Here is a 23,398-nt window from a genome sequence, read left to right as displayed (position 1 = left end):
GAATTGGCCAGTGAAAATTCTTGATAAATAGTTAATTCGGACTTCTCAACGTGCATTTTCTCATCTTTCATTGTGAAATTGAACAGTTAATTATGTACATATTCTATGCGCTAGTTGGAATGCGTCTTCTAGCACGCGATTTTCTCACGGAGACAATAAAAGAGCGCGTAATTATACAGATTAAAATGTACAAACCAGTCGCTCTTAATTTAAAAAACAATCTAAGCGAAAAAGAGAAAGTGTTATATTTTTTTAATGGGAAATTAAGCTAACTAAAACGAAAACACGTGACTATCATTTTCAAAAATTAGTGATTTTTTTGTTTACGATGGAAAAAAACAAATGCTCAATAGTCATACAGCCAACAATCTCGTCAACGTTGTAATTTTTTTTAAATGTTATTAAACATGATCCTTAAAAGATAAAAACGAAAAATCTTCTAAAAAGAATTGGTAAAATTAAAATAAATATATCAAAAGTTGTTATTCCCGCATAAATCCAGACGGAAATCACATTAGCCTGTGCTCAGCGGCGCGCCTGCATAGTATATCTACGAAAATGCACCCAGACATTTGTATAGTACACCGCCTCACCCTCCTTTACGTATCAATATAGACGCAGGCAACTTTACACATACCTATACGTTCATTTTACCATCTCTTGACTCTACTTATCAATTAAACTATATATTAATTAATGACTGAAAGGTATAGCTTCGCTATTTTTAAGTCATAACTTAGGTTAAATTATGGGTAAAAATATTTGCTTGATGTTCTACTGTAATCCTTAAAAGGAGGAAAATGGACCACTTACTTTTTTAGGGCCATTTTGCACGATGTTTTCGTATTCCAATCCCTCCACAGACATATTTCTCACAATTATAAAAAAACCACAGACACTAAAATAAATGTGTTCGTATTCTTATTTATTTTTCGATTAAAAGCACACGACTTAATTTTCTTATTTTATAAGAGACTGTGTACAAACGTCGCGATTACACCGAATTAATAGTTTGTGTAAATCACAGTCTCTCTTTAAACTATTTGGTAGAATTAAGCGTTCGAGTCTAAACGTAAGTTATGCCGCCGGCCGGCGCGAGTGCAACAACCAATACCACACGCCCACACAGCCTCCCTTGCTCCCCAACGAGTGAATACATACACCCGCTGGCATGCGTACATATACATGACATAGTACAGATATAGTGCCTACGATATTAAATGTAAGGTGCAGTTCATCTACGCCGATTTCGATTTATTTTATTTTACATTCCGTTTTAACTTATGAAAATGTCGCTATGACATATTTTATAGCAACATTTCAATATTTACACATTTTCATCCAACTTGCATACAAGTAAAAACGGAAATTCTTGCTCTACCTCTTATGAAAAGCTACGTTTTGCGACCGTTTTATCAATTTTATAGTATCATTACTAACAAAAACAAACCTGTTGTTTTTTAGTACCATATTTTATGATTTGTTTGGGAAAATTTAAGAAAATCAAAGTGTAAAATGAAGTTATTAAATTATCGTTGGTGAGGTCAAAGACGTTGTCAACAAAAAATAAAATCTTGAAACGGAACGTTTCATTCTCGAAACTGACATGGGCAAATAATATTGCCAACTCCGAAATTTTACTAAAAACGAAGGCACTTTTGAGGAACATAAATAATTTTCAAAGACTCTCTTATAAAGATTGTGCAAGACTTTATTTTTTCTTGTTCAAATACTTACGATCGAAAACTTTAACTGCCTATAAATTGTATGCACCGAAATTAGTTACACAGTACTGGTGGACTTTATGTTCGTATTTCCAATTTGTTATATCTTATTACTTAATTTATTTGTAGTTAAAAAGACACATATAATTGAAAAAATACTTTCTACGTTTCTAGGGGAAAAAACGCAGATTCTGTTAAACAGCTATGGCAACACCTTCTTTGCAAATATTGATTTTCCTCGCACTCAGCAATTTGTCAACAAATAAAAATAGTGAGGTTTTATACTTAACGAAACATAACAATAAATGAATAGTTATTGAGTAACGGTATAATTTTAAGTGAACTGAAAATGTCCGAAGAATTAAAGTTACTAAAACAAGGGGCCGAGGCCAAATTGTTCATATGCAAATACCTCGGAAAACCAACTTTGATCAAAGAAAGATTTAAGAAAAACTATCGCCACCCTGATTTGGACTCTACAATTACAAAGGAAAGGATGAAAAATGAAGCACGATCAATATTAAGATGTATTTTAGCTGAAGTGAAAACACCGGCGCTGTATTTAGTAGATTTTGACAGGCGACGTATTTATATGGAGTATATGGAGACCAGTATTACTGTAAAAGACTTCATTATAAATGTTGTAAAGAATGTAGAAGAAAACGAAGATATTTTAAACTTCATTGCCAAAGTAATTGCGGAATCTGTGCGAAAAATGCACGATAATAACATCATTCATGGCGATTTGACGACATCTAATATGTTGTTAGTCGAGAAAACGCCGACTAAAGTTAAAGGTGATGCTAAATGGTTAAACCATGATAATCTGGAGTTGGTGATGATTGATTTTGGCCTATCATACATAGATTCCAGTGCCGAAGACAAAGGTGTTGATTTGTATGTTTTGGAAAGAGCATTTATAAGCACACATAATAACTATCCGAAACTATTTGATAAATTTCTGGAATACTACAAAAGTTACAACAAGAATAATGTCAAAGAAATATTGAGTAAGTTTGAAGAAGTAAGAGCGAGGGGCAGAAAGAGAACAATGGTCGGTTAGAAGATAAATAACACAGAAGACTAATGGTCATATCCAAAATGACCTTTTTTAAATGGACTGGCTATAAGACTTAGTATTTTGTGCCCATTTGATATTCAACATTTTGGCGCTGGTGGTAACATAACATCAACAGAAGATTTTAATCAAAATGAAAGAAAAGCTGACATTTTCAAGCAATTGTTTATGCATTTATAGAGATCAGTATCCTACCCTGATTTTCCACCGATCTGTATCATGTACCCATAGTATGCAAAATATCTGCATATCTACAGTAAATTAGTGTCATCCATAGACTATACTTCAGTAGTACATGATTGTTAATTGAATTAGTTTCTCCTTTTATCTCCGTCTATCAAAATTAGTCAACATTTTAATATGTAGTATACTTCATTGTATAAGTCATGTTATTCTAGTAGTTGTTAGAAATAGAATAAGATAATTATTATAGTGCATTAACCAATGTATGTTTTAATAAAGTATGCCTTTGAAAGGTTTTTAATTGTTTCATTTTTAAACTTTATGTACCCAAATCCAAGAAATACAATTTAATTCCGAGTTAATTTTGAAACGATATTTACAACGTAAACAATTGATTTATTAACATTTACGGTTTTTATTAAAATCGAAATATGACTTTTGAGCAAGAAAATAATCCATTCAAATTTAGGTTAGCCTTTTTTTTGTCTAAAAGTGCCCTATTTAATTCTTGTTTTATTTTTAAATAAATTTAATTTAGGTATTAGCTTACATTATTGAACTTGGAATATTTAAGAGGGAACTTATCTCCTTAACCCTTACCTTAAATCATCAAAATTCTTCCCTGAAGAATCAACTTCAGATGTAAGAAAAGTGATTCCTTTGTCGGTTATAAAAACACGAAACTGCACCTATCATCTGTCAGTCATCTGTCAATCGCATTGCGGATAACCTCAAAAATTGTTTACAGTTTATTGTATTCATGAAATAGGATTTACTGAAAATGAAGCTACCCATAAGTCAGTTATCAAAATTCATACGGCAAAGTAACAAGAAGGCATTTTTGTCTATAAGTAAGTTGCTGTGTTGACATTGTATTACAAGAAATTATAGTAAGAAAAAACATAACAAATGTATTATAATTAATTTTAAAGGATGTTTGAGTACTCAAGAAGCTACAGAACGTCGGCACCATCTCTTCACTTTAGAAAAGAAGCGGCAATTAGAACTGGTCGGTAGAATAGAAAAGATTGAAGTAAAATACAAGGGTGTACCTCAAGAATGCACATTGGTTATGAATAAAGACATTTCTACACCATACGATTGTGCGAAACGTACGTATTTGTAAATTATTACGTCGTAAATAATTTTCTATTCATACAATGCAACATTTCTTGAATAACTTCGTAATTATAACTTTTGTCTAATAGTGCTTAAAATAATCTTTCATAGTAAATAGCACTATGAATAAAACCTTTGTGGTTTAAAACTAATAAGAATGATATATTAGGACATGGGATAACCTGAAGTGAGTTATGTAATAAAATTAAAATATCATATTCCAGATCTCGGAGAATGGCATATGGAGAGCAGTGCTTTAGCCTTATTGGATAGTTCTGTACATTGGGACATGCATAGACAACTATCAGAGAGTTGCACACTGGAGGTAAATATGCATATTTATATGTACAGCACCACATTATAATTTGGTTTACCATTTGTTTCCGAGACCAAAATCTCTATAAAAAATATCATCATCCCTAACATTATCTATGTCAAAATGAAGTGGCTGCAGTAGTTGGTTATTTAAAAAGTTATAAATGGTTTTTAAATCACACTTAAGACATGACATGATTGCTATGTTAGTTATACTTTAGCCACTGATGCTAGTAACAAATTTTATAAACCAAAGAAAAACAAAATACTATTAAATGTTTACAGCCAGTTTCGTTACTACGTCTTTTCTCTTGTTCACTTGTTTTTTTTTTAATTATAATGTTTATTCCGTTCAGTTCCAGACATTTAACATAGCGGAGCCTCAACAAGTTAACAAAGCATTTTGGCGTACTTGTTCTTTGGTGCTGGGAGCCTGTGCATCTGTTGCCTTTAAGGATAATGTTACAGTCAAATTGCACAGCTTTCCAGGTCCTGATAGTAAGTATATTTTTAAGAATATAGGAACACCGATTAAAGTACATCTTACTAATATAAATGAGAAATTTTAGATGGATGGATGTTTGTTCTCTTATCACATAATTCTAATATTTCTATAGATGTATATTAATATATTTGTACATACGATGTAATTGTTTTCTGATAATGAAAATGCATTTTTTATATTTTTTGTCCGTCTATCTGTATGTCTGTCTGCATAGACGCGTTTGTTTCGGGTAATCTCGTAAATAAGACTTTGTTCGGAAGATATGATGCAGGCATATTATAGGCTGTACTAAGTTGCAGCCAACAGCTAGTCTTACTAATATTGTAAATGCTAATATTTGGATGGATGTTTCTTTGAAATTATCTCCAGAACGGCTCACCAGATTTTGATGAAATTTGTTACAGATGTAAAACATAGTCTGAAAGAACTCATAGGCTACTAATTAAGTTTTTGAATACCGTGTGGACTGTGTCTTGGGCTACAGCTATTTAATAGACTTCCTAAAGATCAAGATTTTTATTATTTATTTTCCAGTTCGCAGTGGATCATTTATCTACGATGTAGATTTACCTACATTACCCGATTGGCAACCCACACAACAAGAATTGCATACATTAAGTGCGGAGTACATCAAACTGACGAGAAGAAATGATTTGATAGAAAGACTAGAAGTTGGAGAAGCGCTAGCGTTAGAAATGTTTGTGGAAAATGAACATAAAACTAAACAGATACCGGATATAGCTAAGGCTAATGGTGAGTTTTTGATGTACAGATGAATTTGGATAGGTGAGAAACCTGTATAAGTTATTGTCTGGTCCGGACAACCTCCATAAGCAAGAAATTTGGGATGCAGATAATCTTCTAAGAATGTGAAACTTGGGTTATAGTAAAACTTCTATAAGCGAGAAAAATATTGCGGTATCTTGGATTCTCGCTTATCCTGATTCGTCTGTAGTATTTAACTAAGTTGCTGTAAGATTTAGTTTGATATTTTTGGGATTGTAAAATGTTTTTTTATTTTTTTCCTATGAACTATGCAGGTAAAGTGACACTATACAGGGTGGGCAATCATGTCGATATATCTAAAGGACCACTAATAAGCAGCACGGGACAAATTGGCAAAGTCACTGTCTCTTCGGTACACAAACTATTGGGTAAGTTGATACAGGATGTTTTTAAATTCATAGACAAGTACCTCCTTTACTGATATACAGCTCTTGAGACACACTCCCAGGGCTTGAGATTATCCTAGTGACCAGGTCTTACTTAACGCTGGCCCTGGGTTGAGTTACTCTTCATATATACAAGGAAAGGATGGGAAGTGGAAGTTGATTTGACGGAGGAGTGGACGCATGTGAGTTGAAAACATTTCTGTGCGTCCCCTCCGTTGATTAAAGGTAGGCAACGGATCTGCAGTTTCGGTAGGCTATCGTCGGTGGACGATTCGCTATTTTGGCGAATTTAACTGGCGGATTTAAAAAAAATATATGAATTTCTTTGCATAAAGATGTTGGTTCTACGATTATTTTCCTTCAACGTAGGATTTGTATTTTATTTTTTTAAACCATTTAATATATTTTACCAGGGTCATCGGAGAGTGAAGTAAAGCAGTTGTATCGTTTCCAAGGCGTGGCGTTGCCGACTGGCGCCATATTGAATCATTTTGCCTTCTCTATATTAACAGATCGCGCTAAGAAATTGGTAAGGATTAACAACTTGTTTTTATTTTTAGACATTATTAATTAGAATCACTTGGCGCGAATGACGTGCTTTCGTTACAAAGTCTAGTGTCAGAATGATTAGTGAGGGGACATAAACGTCGACATTTTAGTAAGGCAGGTGCGTCAATACACTGCCTCATTTTAGGATTTTCTTCCTAACACTATGGATGATTTATTTTCAAGTTTTATCAGTTTTAAGCCTTAATTTGTTATCATTATTAATTATAACTAAGATGAATTATTAGTTTTGTAGCCAAATGTTATTTTCTTTTCAAATAATTTAGCGATTCAAGGTCACCGTTGCGCAGTGCCCTACCCTCACATTCCGCTACACTTTCTAAAAACATAGCATAAAATGATAGAAACATAATCCTAAATATTAGATTAATTATTCATGTTAATGTTCACGGCAAGTTCGGGATAAAAACAAACTCTTTATATAAAGTAAAATATTGCAAAATTTATTTGAGGTTACTACTCAATTAAATAATTTCTCTTTATTGGCTAAGGTAAGGAGGTGAAGCATTTACTAAATTTTTTCATATTATTGTTTGTTTTTTTCAGAATTCAGCAAGATCACCGATCGATCCATTTGGTGAAGGTAGAGAGTTAACTCCACAGAGCATGAAAGCACAAGCTTAAACCAGTAAAGTCAAATGCATAGGCTCTCACATCTCGCTCACTCACATCGATTATTAATAAGACTATCTCTTTCATACAAGAAATCAAGATTTTGGATCATTATTTTTTAGCGCCTTTTTATTTTGACGTAAAATTTAGAAACTATTAAATTGTCGAATAACTTAAATATAAACACTTTATGTTAAAAAGCCTATGCATTACCAAAAAATCTAGTATTTTGTTTAGGATTTTAGATCTAGGTTTATATAAATAAAGCAATAAGATTTCATCATGTTTTTTTATTTATTTACAAATGTACTTGACACTTATAACCTTCCTTATTATATAAATAGACTTATTTACGTTGATCATCTAATAATTACGTGGTTAAATAACGTGACAATTTATTTTTATTGTACTTAGGCTAAGTACACTTCTGTCGAATGTGAATGACACTTATAAATGAACATGACAGTTTCAAATATATGACATTTCCAAGTGAATATGACACTTTAAAATGCATATGACAGAATAAAATATTTTCTACATTAAATCTTTACATAAATTCAAGATGTCTTCTGTTTCTTAGGATCAGGTCCTTCTTCATTTTCATTCTGGAATATCGGCTGCGGTTGAGTTTTTTTATAAGCTGGAGCGACCCAGAATGGATTCTCTTCTGCTTCTTTGGCATATTTCAAGATAGCCTCTCTAGGATCTTGTTCATCATCAACCCTCTTACTTAACCCAAGATTCCTGATCACGAAAGAACTGAGTGTACTTCCAGATGCCGCTACTCTTCCACCTTGACCTGATGTGATTGGTAAGTCTGGCCGTCTTGATTTGACAGGATCTAATCTATCTTTTTCCATTCTTTTCTTACTTGTTCTTAGTTTCTCTTGTCTGAATAAGGGTAATGCATGAGGTGTGATAATTTGTTGGGTACTGACAATCCCTACGGATGATTTCTTTCTATGTGTTTTTACTATACATAGTTTTGCACCTCTCAGACTTCTTTTTTGATCGTAATAACATTTTATAGTTCCATTTCCACAGCCCACAAAGATCTGGTTTAATTTAGCGTGCCATACTGCTTTAATTACATGAGATTTAGACACTTCTATACTAGTTACATGTTTATACATCTTTGTATCATAGAATAATAGTCTACCGATGTCTTGGTTCCTTTGTAATGATTCCCCTGTAAATATCAATCTATCATCAGGACTGAAACCGCAGTCTGTTTGTTCGTATCTTGAAAATAGATTATTAAATATATTTAGTGGCTTTTTAAAATATCTTAAATCCCATAATTTTAAAGTATCGTCATTACCACGACTTGCTAATTGTGAACCGAGATATGAGTAACAAATACTTGATATTTCAGTTTGCTTTTGATGTGCATCTCTTAGTAACGCTGTGGTATTCACAAAGTTTCTTCTATGGTCCCACATCTGTATAGAACCATCAAAACATCCACAAGCAACTGTGTTCCCGTCTCTAGAAAATGTGCAAGCGGTCGGGTTGGTACGTAAACCTCCTTGTTGTCGAGGTTTTATGACGGATTTATGTTGTTTCGGGTTCTCAGTCAACCATAAACGGAGAGTGCCATCCTGTGAACATGTCATGAACTCTTCACGAATGTGCGGATGCCAGCAACCACTGTTTAGAGATGCGGTGTGACCTTTCGTTCTAAAAAAAATTGTAAGGAAAGAATATGATAAGGAGAAATATGTATATCTTTTATAATAATAATAAATTTAATGCTACTAAGATTTTTTAGTAATTTAGAGGAAAAAAAAAACCCGCTAGACTTGATGACATGGAAACTCTTTTTTTTTTTAAACAGGCTGAGTCTGTTATTACCAATTTATAGTGTAAAAATTATTATAATTTACCATACAGGTATCTTACTAATATTATAAATGCGAACGTTTAGATGAATGGATGTTTGTTTGAAGGTATCTGCAGAACAGCTCAACCAATCTCAACGAAAATTGACATAGACATAGAACATAGTCTACTCCTTCTTCTTCTTGAGGTGCCTCTCCGACTAGCGAAGGTTGGCGATCAGTTCTCCATATTTATAGCTATAGCGGCCTTGAAGTCTAAATAACTTCTTAAAAGTCTTATGCAGAAGGCAACGGGAAACCACTGCATAATTTATTCCCTAGTCATCAGTTCACCATAGGCTACTAATGAAGATTATTTAATTCTGCACATACCAAGTCTTAATATATGTTCTTTAATTTACTTCTTTACACCAAACAAACCTAACGGGTATATATTAAATTATTACTCAAAGAGATATAAACAATGTCTTACTTTGCCATATCAGTGATATACTGGTCCCCTTTCACGCATTCCAGCACTTCAAAGCCATCCCTATCAAGGACCTTAGCCTGCGCTGCACCACTGACCACTAGGATGGAGTCACCAGTTGCCGAGTACTGAAGAGCTTTGATAGGATGATTCTCACAAGGTTGTAGTGTTCTGAAGGAACGCATTGATGAATCCATCCCTGTGGGAAATAAAATAGTTTAGCAATCTTTATTTCGTGATAAACATATTTCTTGTTTTGACAATAAATGTGTGTTTGTTGTAAATATAACATAAAAACATAATGCAAATTAAAATAATTTTTTTTTTAAAATAAAATACCTATTTTATTACGCATTATAAAATAATATAATTCTTCTAAGGTGTAATGGAACATCGGTAGCTCAGTGGTCAAGCACTTGACTTGCAATCTGCAGGTCCTGGGGTCTAATCCAGCCTTGTAATAATGTGTTTTTGATTTCTGATTTACATATGTACATTAATTCGACGTTCTTACGGTGAAGGAAAACATTGTGATGCTGCACATATCTAAGAAGAAATTCAAAGATATGTGTAAAGTCAACCTACCCACACTTGGCCAGCGTGGTTGACTATGGCCTAATCACCCTTACCTTAGGGTAGGCTCCGAGCCCCTCGGAGGGGACGTGTAGTGAGCTGATGATGAAGGTGTAATGGTACAAATGTAAAATAAAAAAATAGTACATGTAAAGATTGAACTTGCCAGCAAAATCCCAGAAAGCTACATCATAGTCTACAGATCCAGTTGCCAACCGTGCTCCTGAAGGATCCACAGCTAGAGCTATCACAGCTTTACTACCATGAAGCATTTCCACCTACAAATATATGAAATAACATTGAATAGTTATTAAATTTATTTTTCTTTTAAGTGATTAAACAGAAAACTGTAGTGGTATAATCAAGCTGCATAAGTGACTCAACACATTTACCATGGGTTTCCGGCACCAAAATCTCCGTTTACAATATTTTATCCCTGTCATTAACTTTGACAATACAGAGTTACAAAATATGTTTTAAACTGAGATTTTGAACTCGGAACTCCACAGTTAATACCATAAAATTTTAAGGGGTAGTGGATGTGTTTAATTACTTCCAAAACAGATGAAAATTAACTTTTGATTCTAAGGCTATAGAAAAGTATGTAATATTATTTAATAAAGTATTTATTAACTTTATTTTACCTCATGTGTGTTTGGTATCTTCTTTTCCATGCTAACTTCATCATCATCAGATCCACTCAATTCATCATAACTGTCTTCTTCACTGTTCGATTCATTTTCTTTAGAAGTACTGTTTACTTTAGTGGTATTCTTTGTATTTCCTTCTAAAATTTCTTTAGGTATTGGTGGTCCTATTAGTTCTTCATTCTCGTCTTGCAATCCTGGAGGAGCGGGAGGACCTATATAGCTATCATCTTCACCTTCAGAATTATTTGGTATTTCTTTATTGGTTTCAGCGTCTACTTTATTTTTGGTGACTTCCTGAGCTGTTTTCTTGGCTTGTTCCATCATTTCTTCGACATTAAAGTTCTTCGCTTTCTTCCCGAAGTTTTTAATACCCATAATTTTGTGTACATGTTGATTTTCCAAGTCGTCGGCTATCTCTTCGATTTCCTTTTGCTCTTGAATTGGTATTCTACCAAACGTACCGAATCCCGATGTTGAAGCATCTTCTTTTGCAGGTTTGTTTATATTTAAACTGATTTTACCGAACGATATTTGTTTTTTATTCATATTGACCAAAGTTTAATGTTAAATTGGTTATGTTTAAACATATAAAATATAAAATAAATAATACCTTGATAAGAATTGATGAATTTGACTTTGACAAATGACAGATTTAAATAAAGAGTCCGCAGAGTGAAAATAACTTCACCAAATGTAAAATTAAATTCTGAATTTGATTGTAAACTTAAACTAAAGCTTGAGTATCAAACTGATTAAATTATTTCTGTTTCCAAAATAAAAACGCCAATTTATTTAAAACAGTGTTTTTTTTCATTAAAAAAATATATTTGTGTAGTTTGGCATTTGTTTGCTCTTTGTAAGTAAATTAGGGAGGTTGGGTTATTTCTTTTTTGTCATGCAATTCTAATCCTTATTGCAAAGTGAATAGTATGTTTCTTCTAGATAGACTTGCTTGAAGCCGGTGGTTATCGACAGATTTTGTAACGTATACGTCAGACAATAGAATACAAACTAAAAAGTCTTTACTTTTGAAAAATAAAATACCAACAAATACTCTACTTAGATATACTCAACATTCTTAAGCATTGTTAAAATAACTTCATGTACATTTTCAAGAAAGTTATTAAGTAGCAGGTGCCCTGAATTCTTTTGCATTGTACTGACATAGCATTTCTTGTTTGGTTTAGCTTAATTAAAATTATTTATGTCCATTCTGTTCAGGGCTGGAGAAGCGACCGCTCGTTCAGAATGTTATTCAATTTGCTCTTGTTTCTCTTTGTTGGGACGGTTCTTGGCTATGTGGATAAACGTGAGTATTAACTTAATATTTTACCTTACTTGCATATTTATAACCGGTATTTAAACATTTTTAATCAGCGTTTTCCCTTTTATCAAATATTTAACAATTATCCTCTATTGTTTTAAATTAATATGCGCATTAAGTTTGGAATATTTTCGTTCTGTTTCCTATCAATAATGTAGGTAGATAAAAATAAAATAATATTAATAATGAGCTGGCTTACAATCTAATTTGAAAAATAAAGATGATAAAGAATAAAAAAAAGAAATTTGCGTAAGTAAACATAGACAATAATTAATTTCTTTTTTTTTATTTCAGAAAGTCCACCTCAATGGAGTAATGTTTACACTGTAAAAGGCCTTCTAGTGATTCCTTATGCTGAATTACATGAACCATTTTATTCTTGGTAAGATTTTTTTTGTTTTATTTTATAAATAAAATTATTATTAGACATACAAAAACTTATAACAGTAATCCAGATATAACAATAACTTGCCTTCGCCATAAAAAAAACATTTTTTTAAACTGTATCTCTCTCTCTCTCTCTCTCATCTTTTATCTCTTTTTTATTTAGTGTAAGAGTTTGATGAATTCTTTAAATTTAAATAATGACAAGTTATTTGAAAAGAACTCACATATTTTTATAAAATGTTAATAAATAATTTAATCAATTGGAATGTTTAAATTCCAGACATTTTGCTTGTGTAAAGTTATTTGTATAATTTTTTTTGTGCAAAACTAACTGTCGCTCGCGACGTCATCCATGCGAAATTAATAAAGAAAACTGAAATAGTAGCCTATGTCTTCTTCCAGGCTATGTTCTACATCTATGCCTAATTTCAGCAAGACTAACAAATATCCATCTTTCCATATATTGATCCAAACATTTGCATTTATTAATATTTAGTAAGATTGTTTTTTTTATTCTAAATCCATAAATACAAAACAATTTTGTGTGTAGTTAAATAATATTCCTTGGTATGTTTATATACTGTTATAAACATTTTTATATATCACTAAAATATTTTCCACCAGATATTTACTCAAGTGTGAAGTTCTAGTCTTAATTTGTTTATTGACTCACACTTTTTAAATAGAAAGTCATATATTACGATTAAAAATGGATTCATATGTCATTATTAAAACATATTTCAATAATTTACAGTGAGTTTTGTTATGAAAAATATTAGGTAAATTTAACTTAATATTACTTTTGTAAATTTACCAAAGTATATATTTGTGAAGCAGAATTAAAAAGAAAGTTAATAGTATGTTCTTAAGAACTGTGTTGTAAATCTATGCTAAATTTCATCGAGATCCATGTAGCCGTTCCAGAGATACCTTCTAATAAACATCCATCTAAACATTCGTATTTATAATATTAGTAAGATATAATTTATCATTGAGTCATCTTTTTAAAACAAATAATTACTTAAGTTGCAAGAATTTCTATAAATCTACATATTTTGTATTTAGGTTAAACATTTTAATTATATTTAGTTTTTCTGCTGATTTATATGTTTTGAATGTAATGTTATTCAGTTTTCTTTATTCTTATTACAAACGGCAAATGACATCATTTTTATGATCGACATTGTTTTCTACGTGTACGATTATTAATCTTATACTAAATAAAATCTTTTGTTTAGTTTTTTATTGGCATTTTTAGCATAAATTATTTAAAAAAATAGTCTTTAATACTACTATGGCATTCATTTCCACTGATATTGGAACTATTATAGATTTGTGCATCTCTGAACCGATTCAAATGTTCTGGTCTGTATGACTTGAACTGTTGAGCTGCGACTCAACTAATAAATCACTCACACACTCAACTCACTGTGCTTAAGTTATACAACTATGTTGTTGAGCCTTGAGCTGGTTGGTGACTCGCAGTTTGTAGCTCGGAATACATAATTATGCAAGTATAAATTCTTCTGAGTTAAGAGCCACTGATCTGCTTCACAAAGACGTGAGCTGATCTACTAGTCATCAATTTTAGTTAGGTTAAGTGACTGTATTTTTTTATATTGAATAAGCCAGCGTTTGAACATGATTCCACCTTACGTCAAGTGATATCGAAAGATGGTACGCGCTAGTTTAGTAAATGCCTATTCACTGTTGAAGGCACCTGAGTCATACTAGGACGAAAGAAAGAAAAGAAAGGAAAGTTTTTATTATAGGTAATATAGATTAAACCAAAAACAATAATTAACATAAAAATTGCACATAACTGAGAAATTAAATTAAACTTAAGTTACCATTTATGGTTGTTTTGTGTAATCTAGCGATGCCCACATTAGACAATGCCTGTATCGTGGGCACCAATATGACGGAACATATAGTTGTTTGTCCAGAGTCGAAAGGTTACTCTATAGTTTTGGTTTAAAGTCATTTGAAGGAGAAGAGACAGGGCATTGATCTATCTTTAAGATTATAACACTTTAAATGCTTATTAATTTATTTAATATATTGACATATTTTGTAAGTTTGTCTTGTACGAGTAAATAATAATGTTTATATTTGTCGTTATCTTGGGGTCATTGATAGTGTTGCGGTTATTTATTCTCATTGGCTAAAGTAAATAGATATATGTAAAGCTGTTCTTTGACCTTTACGTGTTTATTAGTCGGCCATTCGAAATCTTATTTCGTTCTAATATTATAAATGCGAAAGTTTTGATGGATGGATGTTTGTTTGAGGGTATCTTCGGAACTTCTGAACGGATTTTCATTTAATTTGGCATAGATTTAGAACACAGTCTGAAAGAACACATGGGCTACTTATTATGCTTTTTTTTTAATTCCGCGCGGACAGAGTCGCGGGCGACAGCTAGTTAGAACATGGTTTAGTAACGATTGGTATAAATATTGGATAAAAATTGCCTTGCTATGATCGACAATACAATGTTAACGGACTGTTTTGTTAAACAATATCAAAGGATTCTCAGTATTTTATATTGTTGACTGACAATACTAAATTTCCTTTATTCCTGGTATTGAAATGCTGTTAACTGTGAATAAAAACAAAAACGCATCGTAAAAACAACAATTTAGAAATCTTACTAATATTATAAATGCGAATGTTTGGATGGATGTTTATTAGAAAGGTTTCTTTAGAACGACTTTATGGATCTCGCTGAAATTTGGAATAGACGTAGAACATAGTCTGAAAGAACACATAGACTACAAATTAAGTTTTTTTTTATTCTGCGCGGACGCAGTCGCGCGCGTATGTTTGTTAACTATATAAAACATCGCAAATAAACTATTCACCTCTAACTATAGAATTGAAAAAATTATTTGAAAATATGTTTTGGATTCTATTTTTAATGATATAAGTTTGGTTTGTACAAAAATCGATATACAGCAACAAGACTTTCTTTGTTGCAGGTACGATGGTAAAAATGGCAAATCACGAATCGACTACTACGGCGCTATGGTTAAGACGTATCAATTGTCGTCCTCAGTCTACCCCAAATATGGTACATCGATAAAGGTAAGGATAGATTGATAGGGATGTTTTATTTATTTACTTTCTGCAACCCCTTTCTTTCGTCAATGCGGAGAGGGGAACAAATCTGGATCTGTAGATAACAAATCCATTCCACTGCCCCACCGACAGTTATTGCGTTGCCTAAATTAAATCGACGGAGGAGATTCACAGAAAGATATTTCTCCTTCCTATGCTTCCCCTCCTCAATCAATTCGGGACGGGGAACAAATATAGACTCTTAGAATTAAAATCCAATGCATAATTGTGCCACTTTTAGCTCTTAAGTCTTAGACTATGTTGTCCTCTTGCAGGTGGCTCCTGTAACAACAGAGAAAGAGTTGAACAAAGACACGTGTCTTCAGGTAAATGGTACAGAAGACCAGAATATCAGCATCCAGTCAGTATTGCCTGATATGACTGATTTTAAGTTTGTTGGTAAGTAACTAAGATCATACGTTTCTTTACAGTTTCCAGAGATTAATTATCATTTAAGCTTTGCCTTAGTGATTTGGCGAATTGAATTTACACTAAGAAGTAGACTTTAGTTATTATTTATGTGCGGGCTTAATTGATTTTAAATATAGATCAGTTTCATACATAGAGTATGAAAAACTAGCGATCGACCGCGACTGTCAACGCAGAAAAAAAAGGAGTCTATAACATGCCCGCGTTCATCAGCTACCTTCCAGTGAAAGTCCCGCCAAAATCGGTCCACCCGTTCAGGAGAATAAACAGTCTTGTAGACAGACAGATACTCCAGTTTTATTTATATGTAAAATATTCAGGTACAGAAACAATGCAAGACGCGGATACATCAAAATGGCGTATGGTACAAACTATAGGTGATAAAGTGAACAAATATACGATGTGGGTTAAATACAAGAAGAGTCTACGAGGTGATCCAGTCCCCATTCCAGTTAGGTAATATATCTTTTTTTTTATATCATAAGGTGGCAAACGAGCGCGCGGCCACCTGATATCGCTGAAATAGCGAAGTGACCGTTGCCCATAGACATACGCAATTGCATATGCGTTGCCTACCTTTAATCGACGGAGGAGAGGATGCACAGAAAGAAAACATTTCACACATTTCACATCTACATATTATATATATTTTCTATTCAACAAGGGTAGAGGCTACTATAACCCGCCAGTAGGGGCGTTAATTTAGGGCGAGGTGGGGCGATCGCCCAGGGCGATGGGCATAAGGAGGCGCCTCAGACGCCATAGTCGGATATAAAGGGGCGCCTCCGGCGCCAGAATTGGTTGCAAAAGGGCGACTGTGGCGCCCCTTATTATACACTATTTTTAGAAGATTTTCCCTGACTAAATCTGATCAGTGGGCGTACTGGAGGGCTAATTTTACTTTTCTTTTCCTTTCCATCCTTTTCTTAAAACAAATAATGGGAAGGAAAGTAGTTTTGACGGAGGAGGCGAATATTCTCTTTGTGTGCCTTCTAACAAACATCCATTTATCTAAAATTTTATATTGACTTTTAACTAGCTAGACTCCGTCGTCGTCATTAATAAAGAAGCTTATTTAATAGTCTATAGGCTTTGCCAGACTGATCTTCATGTGTGTCAAATTTCATAAAAATCCTTTGAGCTGTTCCGGAGATACCTTCAAATAAACATCCATCCATCTAAACATTTGCATTTATGATATTAAGTAAGATTTTATTTACAGGTACGAAATGAAAGGCTTCAACTCTCTGTTAGGGTCCCACTACGACCATTATTATTTAGATTATAAAGACTATAATGTTGAGGATATTGACCCCTCCGTCTTTGATGTTGATCATAGTAAGTATAAAATGATGCAGTTTTTCATCATCATCACCATCATAATCAGCTCAGTATACGTCCCCACCGAGGGACTCAGAGCCTATCCTAAGTTAAGGGTGATTAGGCCATAGTCAACCACGATGGCCAAGTGTCGGTTGGTTGACTTCAGTAGTAGTAGTTTTTATCTCTGTCATTTATATAGAGAATAAAAGAGATGGCGATATCACTTTACTTTGTTATTCGAAACTCTTTGAATAAGCAATGATAATGTTTCAATACAAGTGTCTTGGTGTTCGAAATATAGACCGACTAGGCTATCTGACCCGGTGGTTATAAGTCAATTTATATCAGCTCACTAACGCCCCCCATTTCATCATCATCAGCTCACTATACGTCCCCACTGAGGGGCTCAGAGCCTACCCTAAGTTAAGGGTGATTAGGCCGTAGTCAACCACGCTGGCCAACTGCGGGTTGGTTGACTTCACACATGTCTTTGAATTTCTTCTCAGATATGTGCAGGTTGCATCATGATGTTTTCCTTCACCGTAAGAACGTCGAATAAATGTACATATGTAAATCGGAAATCGAAAATCACATTGGTACAGGGCGGGATTCGAACCCAGGACCTGCAGATTGCAAGTCAAGTGTTTGACCACTGAGCCACCGACGCTCTAGCCACTAACGCCCCCCAATCAACTTTAAACAAGCTAATTTTCATTCTGTAGCTGTGATTGCATGTTTTAGTAATTTTCTATACCTTTTCATTCTCAAACTTTATTTGTTTTGTTATTAGATATGCAATGTACTTCGTTCCCTGGTCCCGGGTCGCGTCACTTCGCTACATTCAACCCGATGAAGGAGTTTGTACATCCCGTGCATGACGCACACGTTGACAACGAGTTTGACAGGTGACAGACTTTGACATTGACACTGACGCTTCTGTGTTGTTAATCTTTGACATTTAGTCATAGAGCAAAAACACTATTGTTAGTTTTTTTTTAAATATTTTGCTGATTAGTGAATTGTTTTAATTTTTAATATATTGATGATAAAAAATATTATATTATAATTAATTTGGTAAATTAATTTTACTCGTTGTTTTATACAGGTTCAAAGCGAAACACAACAAGAAGTACGCCAGTGAGATAGAGCACGCGAAACGACTTAATATATTCAGACAAAATCTCAGGTAATATTTGCTTTTATTTATATTATAGATTCCTAAAAATATTCTAGTAAATACTGTCGGGAAAGCTAAGGAGCTCCCTTGATTTTATAAGGTTTTTTAGGTCCTTGGAAAAAAAAATTGGAAGGAATTTATTTTTCAGTTTCACAAATCAACCGTCAGAAACATGAACGGTTAATTTTTTTTCCACCATCATAGACTTTAAAGAAATCCTTAACTCGAGTTTTTTTTAATTAAAAAATCTTATTATTTTGACCTTTTTTTGGTATTTTCAGATATATACATTCAAACAATCGCGCACGTCGTGGTTTTACATTAGCTGTGAACCACCTCGCTGACTGGGCGGAGGATGAGCTGGCTGCATTAAGAGGCAGGAGATACAGTGGACCTAGCCCACTGGGTAAGTCTACTCCGGTTATAACATCAAACTAGCTGTCGCACACGACTTTGTCCGCGCACAATTAAAAAAATAATAAGTAGCCTATGTATCCTTCCATACAATGCTTTACATCTATGCCAAATTTCACCAAGATCCATACAGCCGTTCTGGGGATACCTTCTAACATCCAAACATCTAAAGATTCGCATTTAAAATATTACTATAAGTGTGGCAAACAAGCAAGCAGTCATCTGAATTCGACTAAATAGCGAAGTAACCGCTGCATTGAATTAATCGCCAGAGTAAGAGATTCACAGGAAGAGAATATTTCCGTTTACTATGTGTTTTCTCCGTCAAATTCACTTTCCTTTCTCATCCATTCCTAAACCCCAAAGATTTTTAACCACTTAACAACATTCAGTAGTTATTACTGCAGATACCTTCTAACAAACATCCATCCATCCAAACTTTTGTATTTCTAATAGTAATATTACATATACCGGTTACAACGACTTTGTATCCCTTAACAGCGTTCAGTCGTTCTAACCGATATAGATATGATGTTCGTCATATATATCGTTGTATCCGATGTTTGCAGGTCTTCAGTTTCCATACGGCGAAGCTGAACTGGAGGAGATGAGTGTGAAGTTACCTCCAGAGTTCGATTGGAGGTTGTTCGGAGCTGTTACCCCGGTTAAAGGTATAATTTTATAATCAGTTCTCCTTATAGTTTCTCTAATATTTTTAATGGAACTAGGACTATGTTCTACATCTATGCCAAATTTCATGTTGACAAACTGAGCCGTTCTGGAGATACCTTTGACAAACATTCAATTAAAACATCCCCATTTATCATAGTATCAACGAAGGATAACGCGCGGATTTGATAAAAAAGCTTCATAAGTAGCTTATGCGTTCTTCCACACTATGTTCTACATCTATGTCAAATTTCAGCGACATCCATGCAGTCATTATGGAGATACCTTTAAACAAACATCCATCCATCTAAACATTCGCATTTATAAGATTATTATTTTGTGTATAGATCAGTCCGTGTGCGGGTCTTGTTGGTCGTTCGGTACTGTGGGCGCGGTGGAGGGAGCTCTGTTCCTGCACAATGGTGGACATCTCGTGCGACTCTCGCAGCAGACTCTCATCGACTGCTCGTGGGGGTATGAACTTATTATCTAACTTACAATCGTCATAAATATTTTGTATTGTATGTTTTCAGATTGTTACTACGATCAGGTAAATTAAAATGAAATGGATTAAAAATTTCGTAGATGAGAGAAAATACAAGTTAAATGATGGATTGAGTACAGCGCCATCTAGCTAACTAACTTAGCGATTACATCTTATTTGAGTACAGCGCCATCTAGCTAACTAACTTAGCGATTACATCTTATTTGAGTACCGCGCCATCTAGCTAACTAACTTAGCGATTACATCTTATTTGAGTACCGCGCCATCTAGCTAACTAACTTAGCGATTACATCTTATTTGAGTACCGCGCCATCTAGCGAACTGACTATAATTCAATGGATATTTCTTGTTGAGTACTGCGCCATCTATCGAATAAGTTACAAAAACAATATGTTTTCAAAATTCTAACCTTTTAAAATTGTTTTTGTTATAGTTTCGGCAACAACGGCTGTGATGGAGGTGAAGACTTCCGCGCCTACCAGTGGATCATGAAACACGGTCTGCCCACTGAGGAGGACTACGGAGATTACTTAGGACAGGTACAGCAGTACTCAGAGTTGTAATGAAAAATCTTATTAGGATAGGTCTTAGAGCCGTGATATCATTCTCATTTATAGAGGTTACTCGCGAGTTTCTTAGCTTAGATATTGTATTGAAAATCAATTACTAATTTTAGAATAATCGTTTAGTTTATTTTTAGTTAATTTCTTGACAACAAGACTCTTTTAGTTTTCATAACTATCATATTATTATTGTAAATTAAATATAATAGTGCTATATAAGGAAAAACCGTTATTTTTTTCCAGGATGGTTACTGTCACGTGGATAATGTAACCTTAGTGACATCAATTAAAGGCTGGGTCAATGTAACAACAAACAATGAAAACGCATTACGTGTAAGTAAAACAACATATTTGTAACTAGATGTCGCCCGTGACTATGTCAACGCGAAATTAAAAAAAAAAAACTAAATTGGTAGCCTATGTCTCCTTCCAGACTCTTTTCTACAAATAAACTAAACTAGCTGTCGCCCGTCGCTGTCCGCGCGGAATTAAAAGTTAACTTAGTAACCTATGTGTTCTTCCAGACTATGTTCTACATGTATGTCAAATTTTAGCAACATCCGTTGAGCCTTTTCGGTGATACCTTCTAACAAACATTCATCCATTCATCCATCCATCCATCCTTACATCTAAACAATCGCATTTATAATATTAGTAAGAAGTGAGATGTACATTTGTTTTTTTTTTCTAGTTGGCGATATTCAAGCACGGCCCAATATCGGTGGCAATCGACGCGTCCCACAAGAGTTTCTCATTCTACTCTCACGGTGTCTATTATGAACCTAAATGGTAATTTTATATTTACTGCTAGCTGTTGTCCGCGGTTCTGTCCGAGAACAGTTAAAAGAAACATAGCCAAATCCTATCAAAATCTGTTTGATATTACACGGGACAAATGCTGCCTTTGGGCAGACACACAGAAAGACATTTTTTTTATTATATTACATACAGACACTAATTTAATTAATATGTTTAGATTACCTATAATCTTAAATCAATTTGACTACTTATTATTTTACAAATTTTCAATTTATAGTGAATCAAATTAAAGCAACCATTTTGTCTTAAACCTACTCTTAATACTTGTTGTTACAGATTGATTTATATTTTCTATTTTTTTTGCAGTAAAAATAAAATTGACGAATTAGACCACGCGGTCCTGGCGGTGGGTTACGGCGTGTTGAATGGTCAGAAGTACTGGCTGGTCAAGAATTCCTGGTCCAATTTGTGGGGCAACGATGGCTACGTGTTGATGTCGTCGAGAGATAATAACTGTGGTGTGGAAAGCGCACCAACTTATGTACTCATTTAACATTAAATCACCTCTATTTTATTGTAATAAGACTTAGATTGCAATTATATTATTAGATGTTAAATGAATCTCATATTCTTGAACGGATTGAATTTAATCAAGTTTGAATTTTTTTTTAATTCAAAATACACCATAGAATTTTGAAATAGTGATAGTGCCATCTATTGTAATAATTTGGAATTAGAAAAACTTTTGCAAATGCTCAAATAGATGGCGCTGTAACTAACGCAGAAATTTTAAGTTTTTTTTGTGAAGTTTGTGAAATTGCCAAATATCTGAAGAATAGAAGCATTAGTTTAAAAAGTAAAATATCTCTTGGAATAACTTAGGTTTCAAGTTTTTATCATTATGAGTTATTGAAGATTTTTTTTATCCATGACAAGAATTTCAACGAAATAAAAATAATAAAATATCTGTCAGCAATTATTAGTTTTTAGGAATTAAATGTGTTTTTATACTCCTCTTTGATAAACACTGGCTGTGTAGTTAAATAAAATTAATAACGGAATTTGTGTTTTATTTGTAGTATTAAGTTTTTTTAATTTTGATTTGAAAAGGTTATTTGGCTTTAGACAATATCAACAAAAAAAAAACAATCAATAATTTGATTTGGACATTAATACTTTAATATCCGCGTTTCTCGTTTGTTTCCGAGACCAAAATGTATAAAACATATTCTTATCTCTTCTTTGTCAAAGATAATGACAGGGATGGCGATATATTTAGTGATTTTTGGGCTCCAAAACCCATGGTTAGGCGTGCGTTAAGCGACCTTTATTAGAACTCTGCGATAGAGTTGTATTTAAGTAAAAACTGAGAGATATTTTGACTACAACATTGGAGTTCGAGGGTAAAATAATGAGAGGTCATGTTATAATGGTTTATTGGTTCAATGGAGCTTATGTATGAGTCTAGTGAGGAGGAACCCATATACACATTCTGCCGCTGGCTATCGTCTCTCCGGGGCACTCGTCTTGGTATATACCTTTTTTGTACTGAATAAAAATAATTATATTAAAACTAGCTGTCGCCTGCGACTCCGTCCGCGCGGGATTGAAAATAGATGTTGGCCGATTCTCAGACCTACTCAATATGTTCACAAAATTTCATGAGAATCGGTCAAGCCGTTTCGGGAACGAAAATGTGACACGAGAATTTTATATAAGATTCCTGTGATACATAAAAGATTTTAAAATTTAAAATTAAAAAAACGTAAAATAATTGTTTAAAAAGAACAAAAGTCTTAAAGATCGAACAATAGATTTGGTAAAAAACATATACTAATCTTGTTGAGAACTTTACAATAGCGAATAGAAAGAAATAACTTTGCGAGTTCTAAGGATGATGCCAGTACAGTAGAGCTTTGC

At 33.5% G+C, this 23,398-nt stretch overlaps 5 protein-coding genes across 5 annotated transcripts in view; 3 read left to right on the top strand and 2 right to left on the bottom strand.

Annotated features, from left to right (window-relative positions):
• Positions 1–1,159, bottom strand: part of LOC106116278 (coactosin-like protein) — a 28,163-nt gene extending 27,004 nt beyond the window's left edge. Inside the window, exon 1 of the mRNA XM_013310041.1 lies at positions 814–1,159. Within this exon, the coding sequence (XP_013165495.1) occupies positions 814–867 (54 nt within the window). The 5' untranslated portion in view covers positions 868–1,159. The remainder of the gene's footprint in view (positions 1–813) is intronic.
• A 788-nt stretch (positions 1,160–1,947) lies between these two features.
• On the top strand, positions 1,948–3,281 carry Prpk (TP53 regulating kinase). The gene has a single exon (XM_013309889.1). The coding sequence runs from the start codon at positions 2,074–2,076 to the stop codon at positions 2,785–2,787; it is 714 nt and encodes a 237-aa protein (XP_013165343.1). The 5' UTR covers positions 1,948–2,073; the 3' UTR covers positions 2,788–3,281.
• Positions 3,282–3,689: 408 nt separating this feature from the next.
• Positions 3,690–7,555, top strand: mRpL39 (mitochondrial ribosomal protein L39). Its single transcript, XM_013310217.1, has 8 exons — positions 3,690–3,836; positions 3,918–4,097; positions 4,329–4,429; positions 4,776–4,917; positions 5,459–5,677; positions 5,965–6,078; positions 6,510–6,625; positions 7,210–7,555. Exons 1-8 carry the CDS (start codon positions 3,767–3,769, stop codon positions 7,285–7,287), a joined length of 1,020 nt encoding a protein of 339 aa, XP_013165671.1. The 5' UTR covers positions 3,690–3,766; the 3' UTR covers positions 7,288–7,555.
• Positions 7,556–7,568: 13 nt separating this feature from the next.
• On the bottom strand, positions 7,569–11,433 carry LOC106116392 (gastrulation defective protein 1 homolog). Its single transcript, XM_013310216.1, has 4 exons — positions 10,803–11,433; positions 10,325–10,436; positions 9,589–9,784; positions 7,569–8,955 (listed from the first exon to the last, which is right to left on the bottom strand). Exons 1-4 carry the CDS (start codon positions 11,352–11,354, stop codon positions 7,833–7,835), a joined length of 1,983 nt encoding a protein of 660 aa, XP_013165670.1. The 5' UTR covers positions 11,355–11,433; the 3' UTR covers positions 7,569–7,832.
• A 369-nt stretch (positions 11,434–11,802) lies between these two features.
• On the top strand, positions 11,803–22,114 carry 26-29-p (C1 family peptidase 26-29-p). Its single transcript, XM_013310242.1, has 16 exons — positions 11,803–11,942; positions 12,030–12,117; positions 12,427–12,514; positions 15,501–15,606; positions 15,915–16,038; positions 16,389–16,524; positions 17,291–17,406; positions 18,182–18,296; positions 18,497–18,577; positions 18,850–18,974; positions 19,552–19,653; positions 19,999–20,125; positions 20,590–20,695; positions 20,963–21,052; positions 21,411–21,508; positions 21,845–22,114. Exons 2-16 carry the CDS (start codon positions 12,057–12,059, stop codon positions 22,029–22,031), a joined length of 1,662 nt encoding a protein of 553 aa, XP_013165696.1. The 5' UTR covers positions 11,803–11,942; positions 12,030–12,056; the 3' UTR covers positions 22,032–22,114.
• The last annotated feature ends 1,284 nt before the right edge of the window (positions 22,115–23,398 follow it).

The sequence above is a fragment of the Papilio xuthus genome, unplaced genomic scaffold (genome assembly GCF_000836235.2).
Source record: "Papilio xuthus unplaced genomic scaffold, Pxut_1.1 DF827756.1, whole genome shotgun sequence".
Classification (NCBI taxonomy): domain Eukaryota; kingdom Metazoa; phylum Arthropoda; class Insecta; order Lepidoptera; family Papilionidae; genus Papilio; species Papilio xuthus.
Note: the sequence above shows the minus strand (reverse complement) of the source record. Positions and strands in the feature narration are given on the sequence as shown.

What these genes read in the sequence shown, in the direction of transcription:
- Prpk (XM_013309889.1), top strand. Translation starts at nt 2,074, where the DNA reads ATGTCCGAAGAATTAAAGTTACTAAAACAAGGGGCCGAGGCCAAATTG.
- mRpL39 (XM_013310217.1), top strand. Translation starts at nt 3,767, where the DNA reads ATGAAGCTACCCATAAGTCAGTTATCAAAATTCATACGGCAAAGTAAC. An exon ending in CAGAGAGTTGCACACTGGAG is followed by an intron (nt 4,430 to 4,775) that starts GTAAATATGCAT and finishes TATTCCGTTCAG; the next exon opens with TTCCAGACATTTAACATAGC. An exon ending in GGATATAGCTAAGGCTAATG is followed by an intron (nt 5,678 to 5,964) that starts GTGAGTTTTTGA and finishes TGAACTATGCAG; the next exon opens with GTAAAGTGACACTATACAGG.
- LOC106116392 (XM_013310216.1), bottom strand. Translation starts at nt 11,354, where the DNA reads ATGAATAAAAAACAAATATCGTTCGGTAAAATCAGTTTAAATATAAAC. An exon ending in AGATACCAAACACACATGAG is followed by an intron (nt 10,437 to 10,802) that starts GTAAAATAAAGT and finishes ATATATTTGTAG; the next exon opens with GTGGAAATGCTTCATGGTAG. An exon ending in TATATCACTGATATGGCAAA is followed by an intron (nt 8,956 to 9,588) that starts GTAAGACATTGT and finishes AATTTTTTTTAG; the next exon opens with AACGAAAGGTCACACCGCAT.
- 26-29-p (XM_013310242.1), top strand. Translation starts at nt 12,057, where the DNA reads ATGTTATTCAATTTGCTCTTGTTTCTCTTTGTTGGGACGGTTCTTGGC. An exon ending in CATGAACCATTTTATTCTTG is followed by an intron (nt 12,515 to 15,500) that starts GTAAGATTTTTT and finishes TCTTTGTTGCAG; the next exon opens with GTACGATGGTAAAAATGGCA. An exon ending in CCAGTCCCCATTCCAGTTAG is followed by an intron (nt 16,525 to 17,290) that starts GTAATATATCTT and finishes TTTTATTTACAG; the next exon opens with GTACGAAATGAAAGGCTTCA.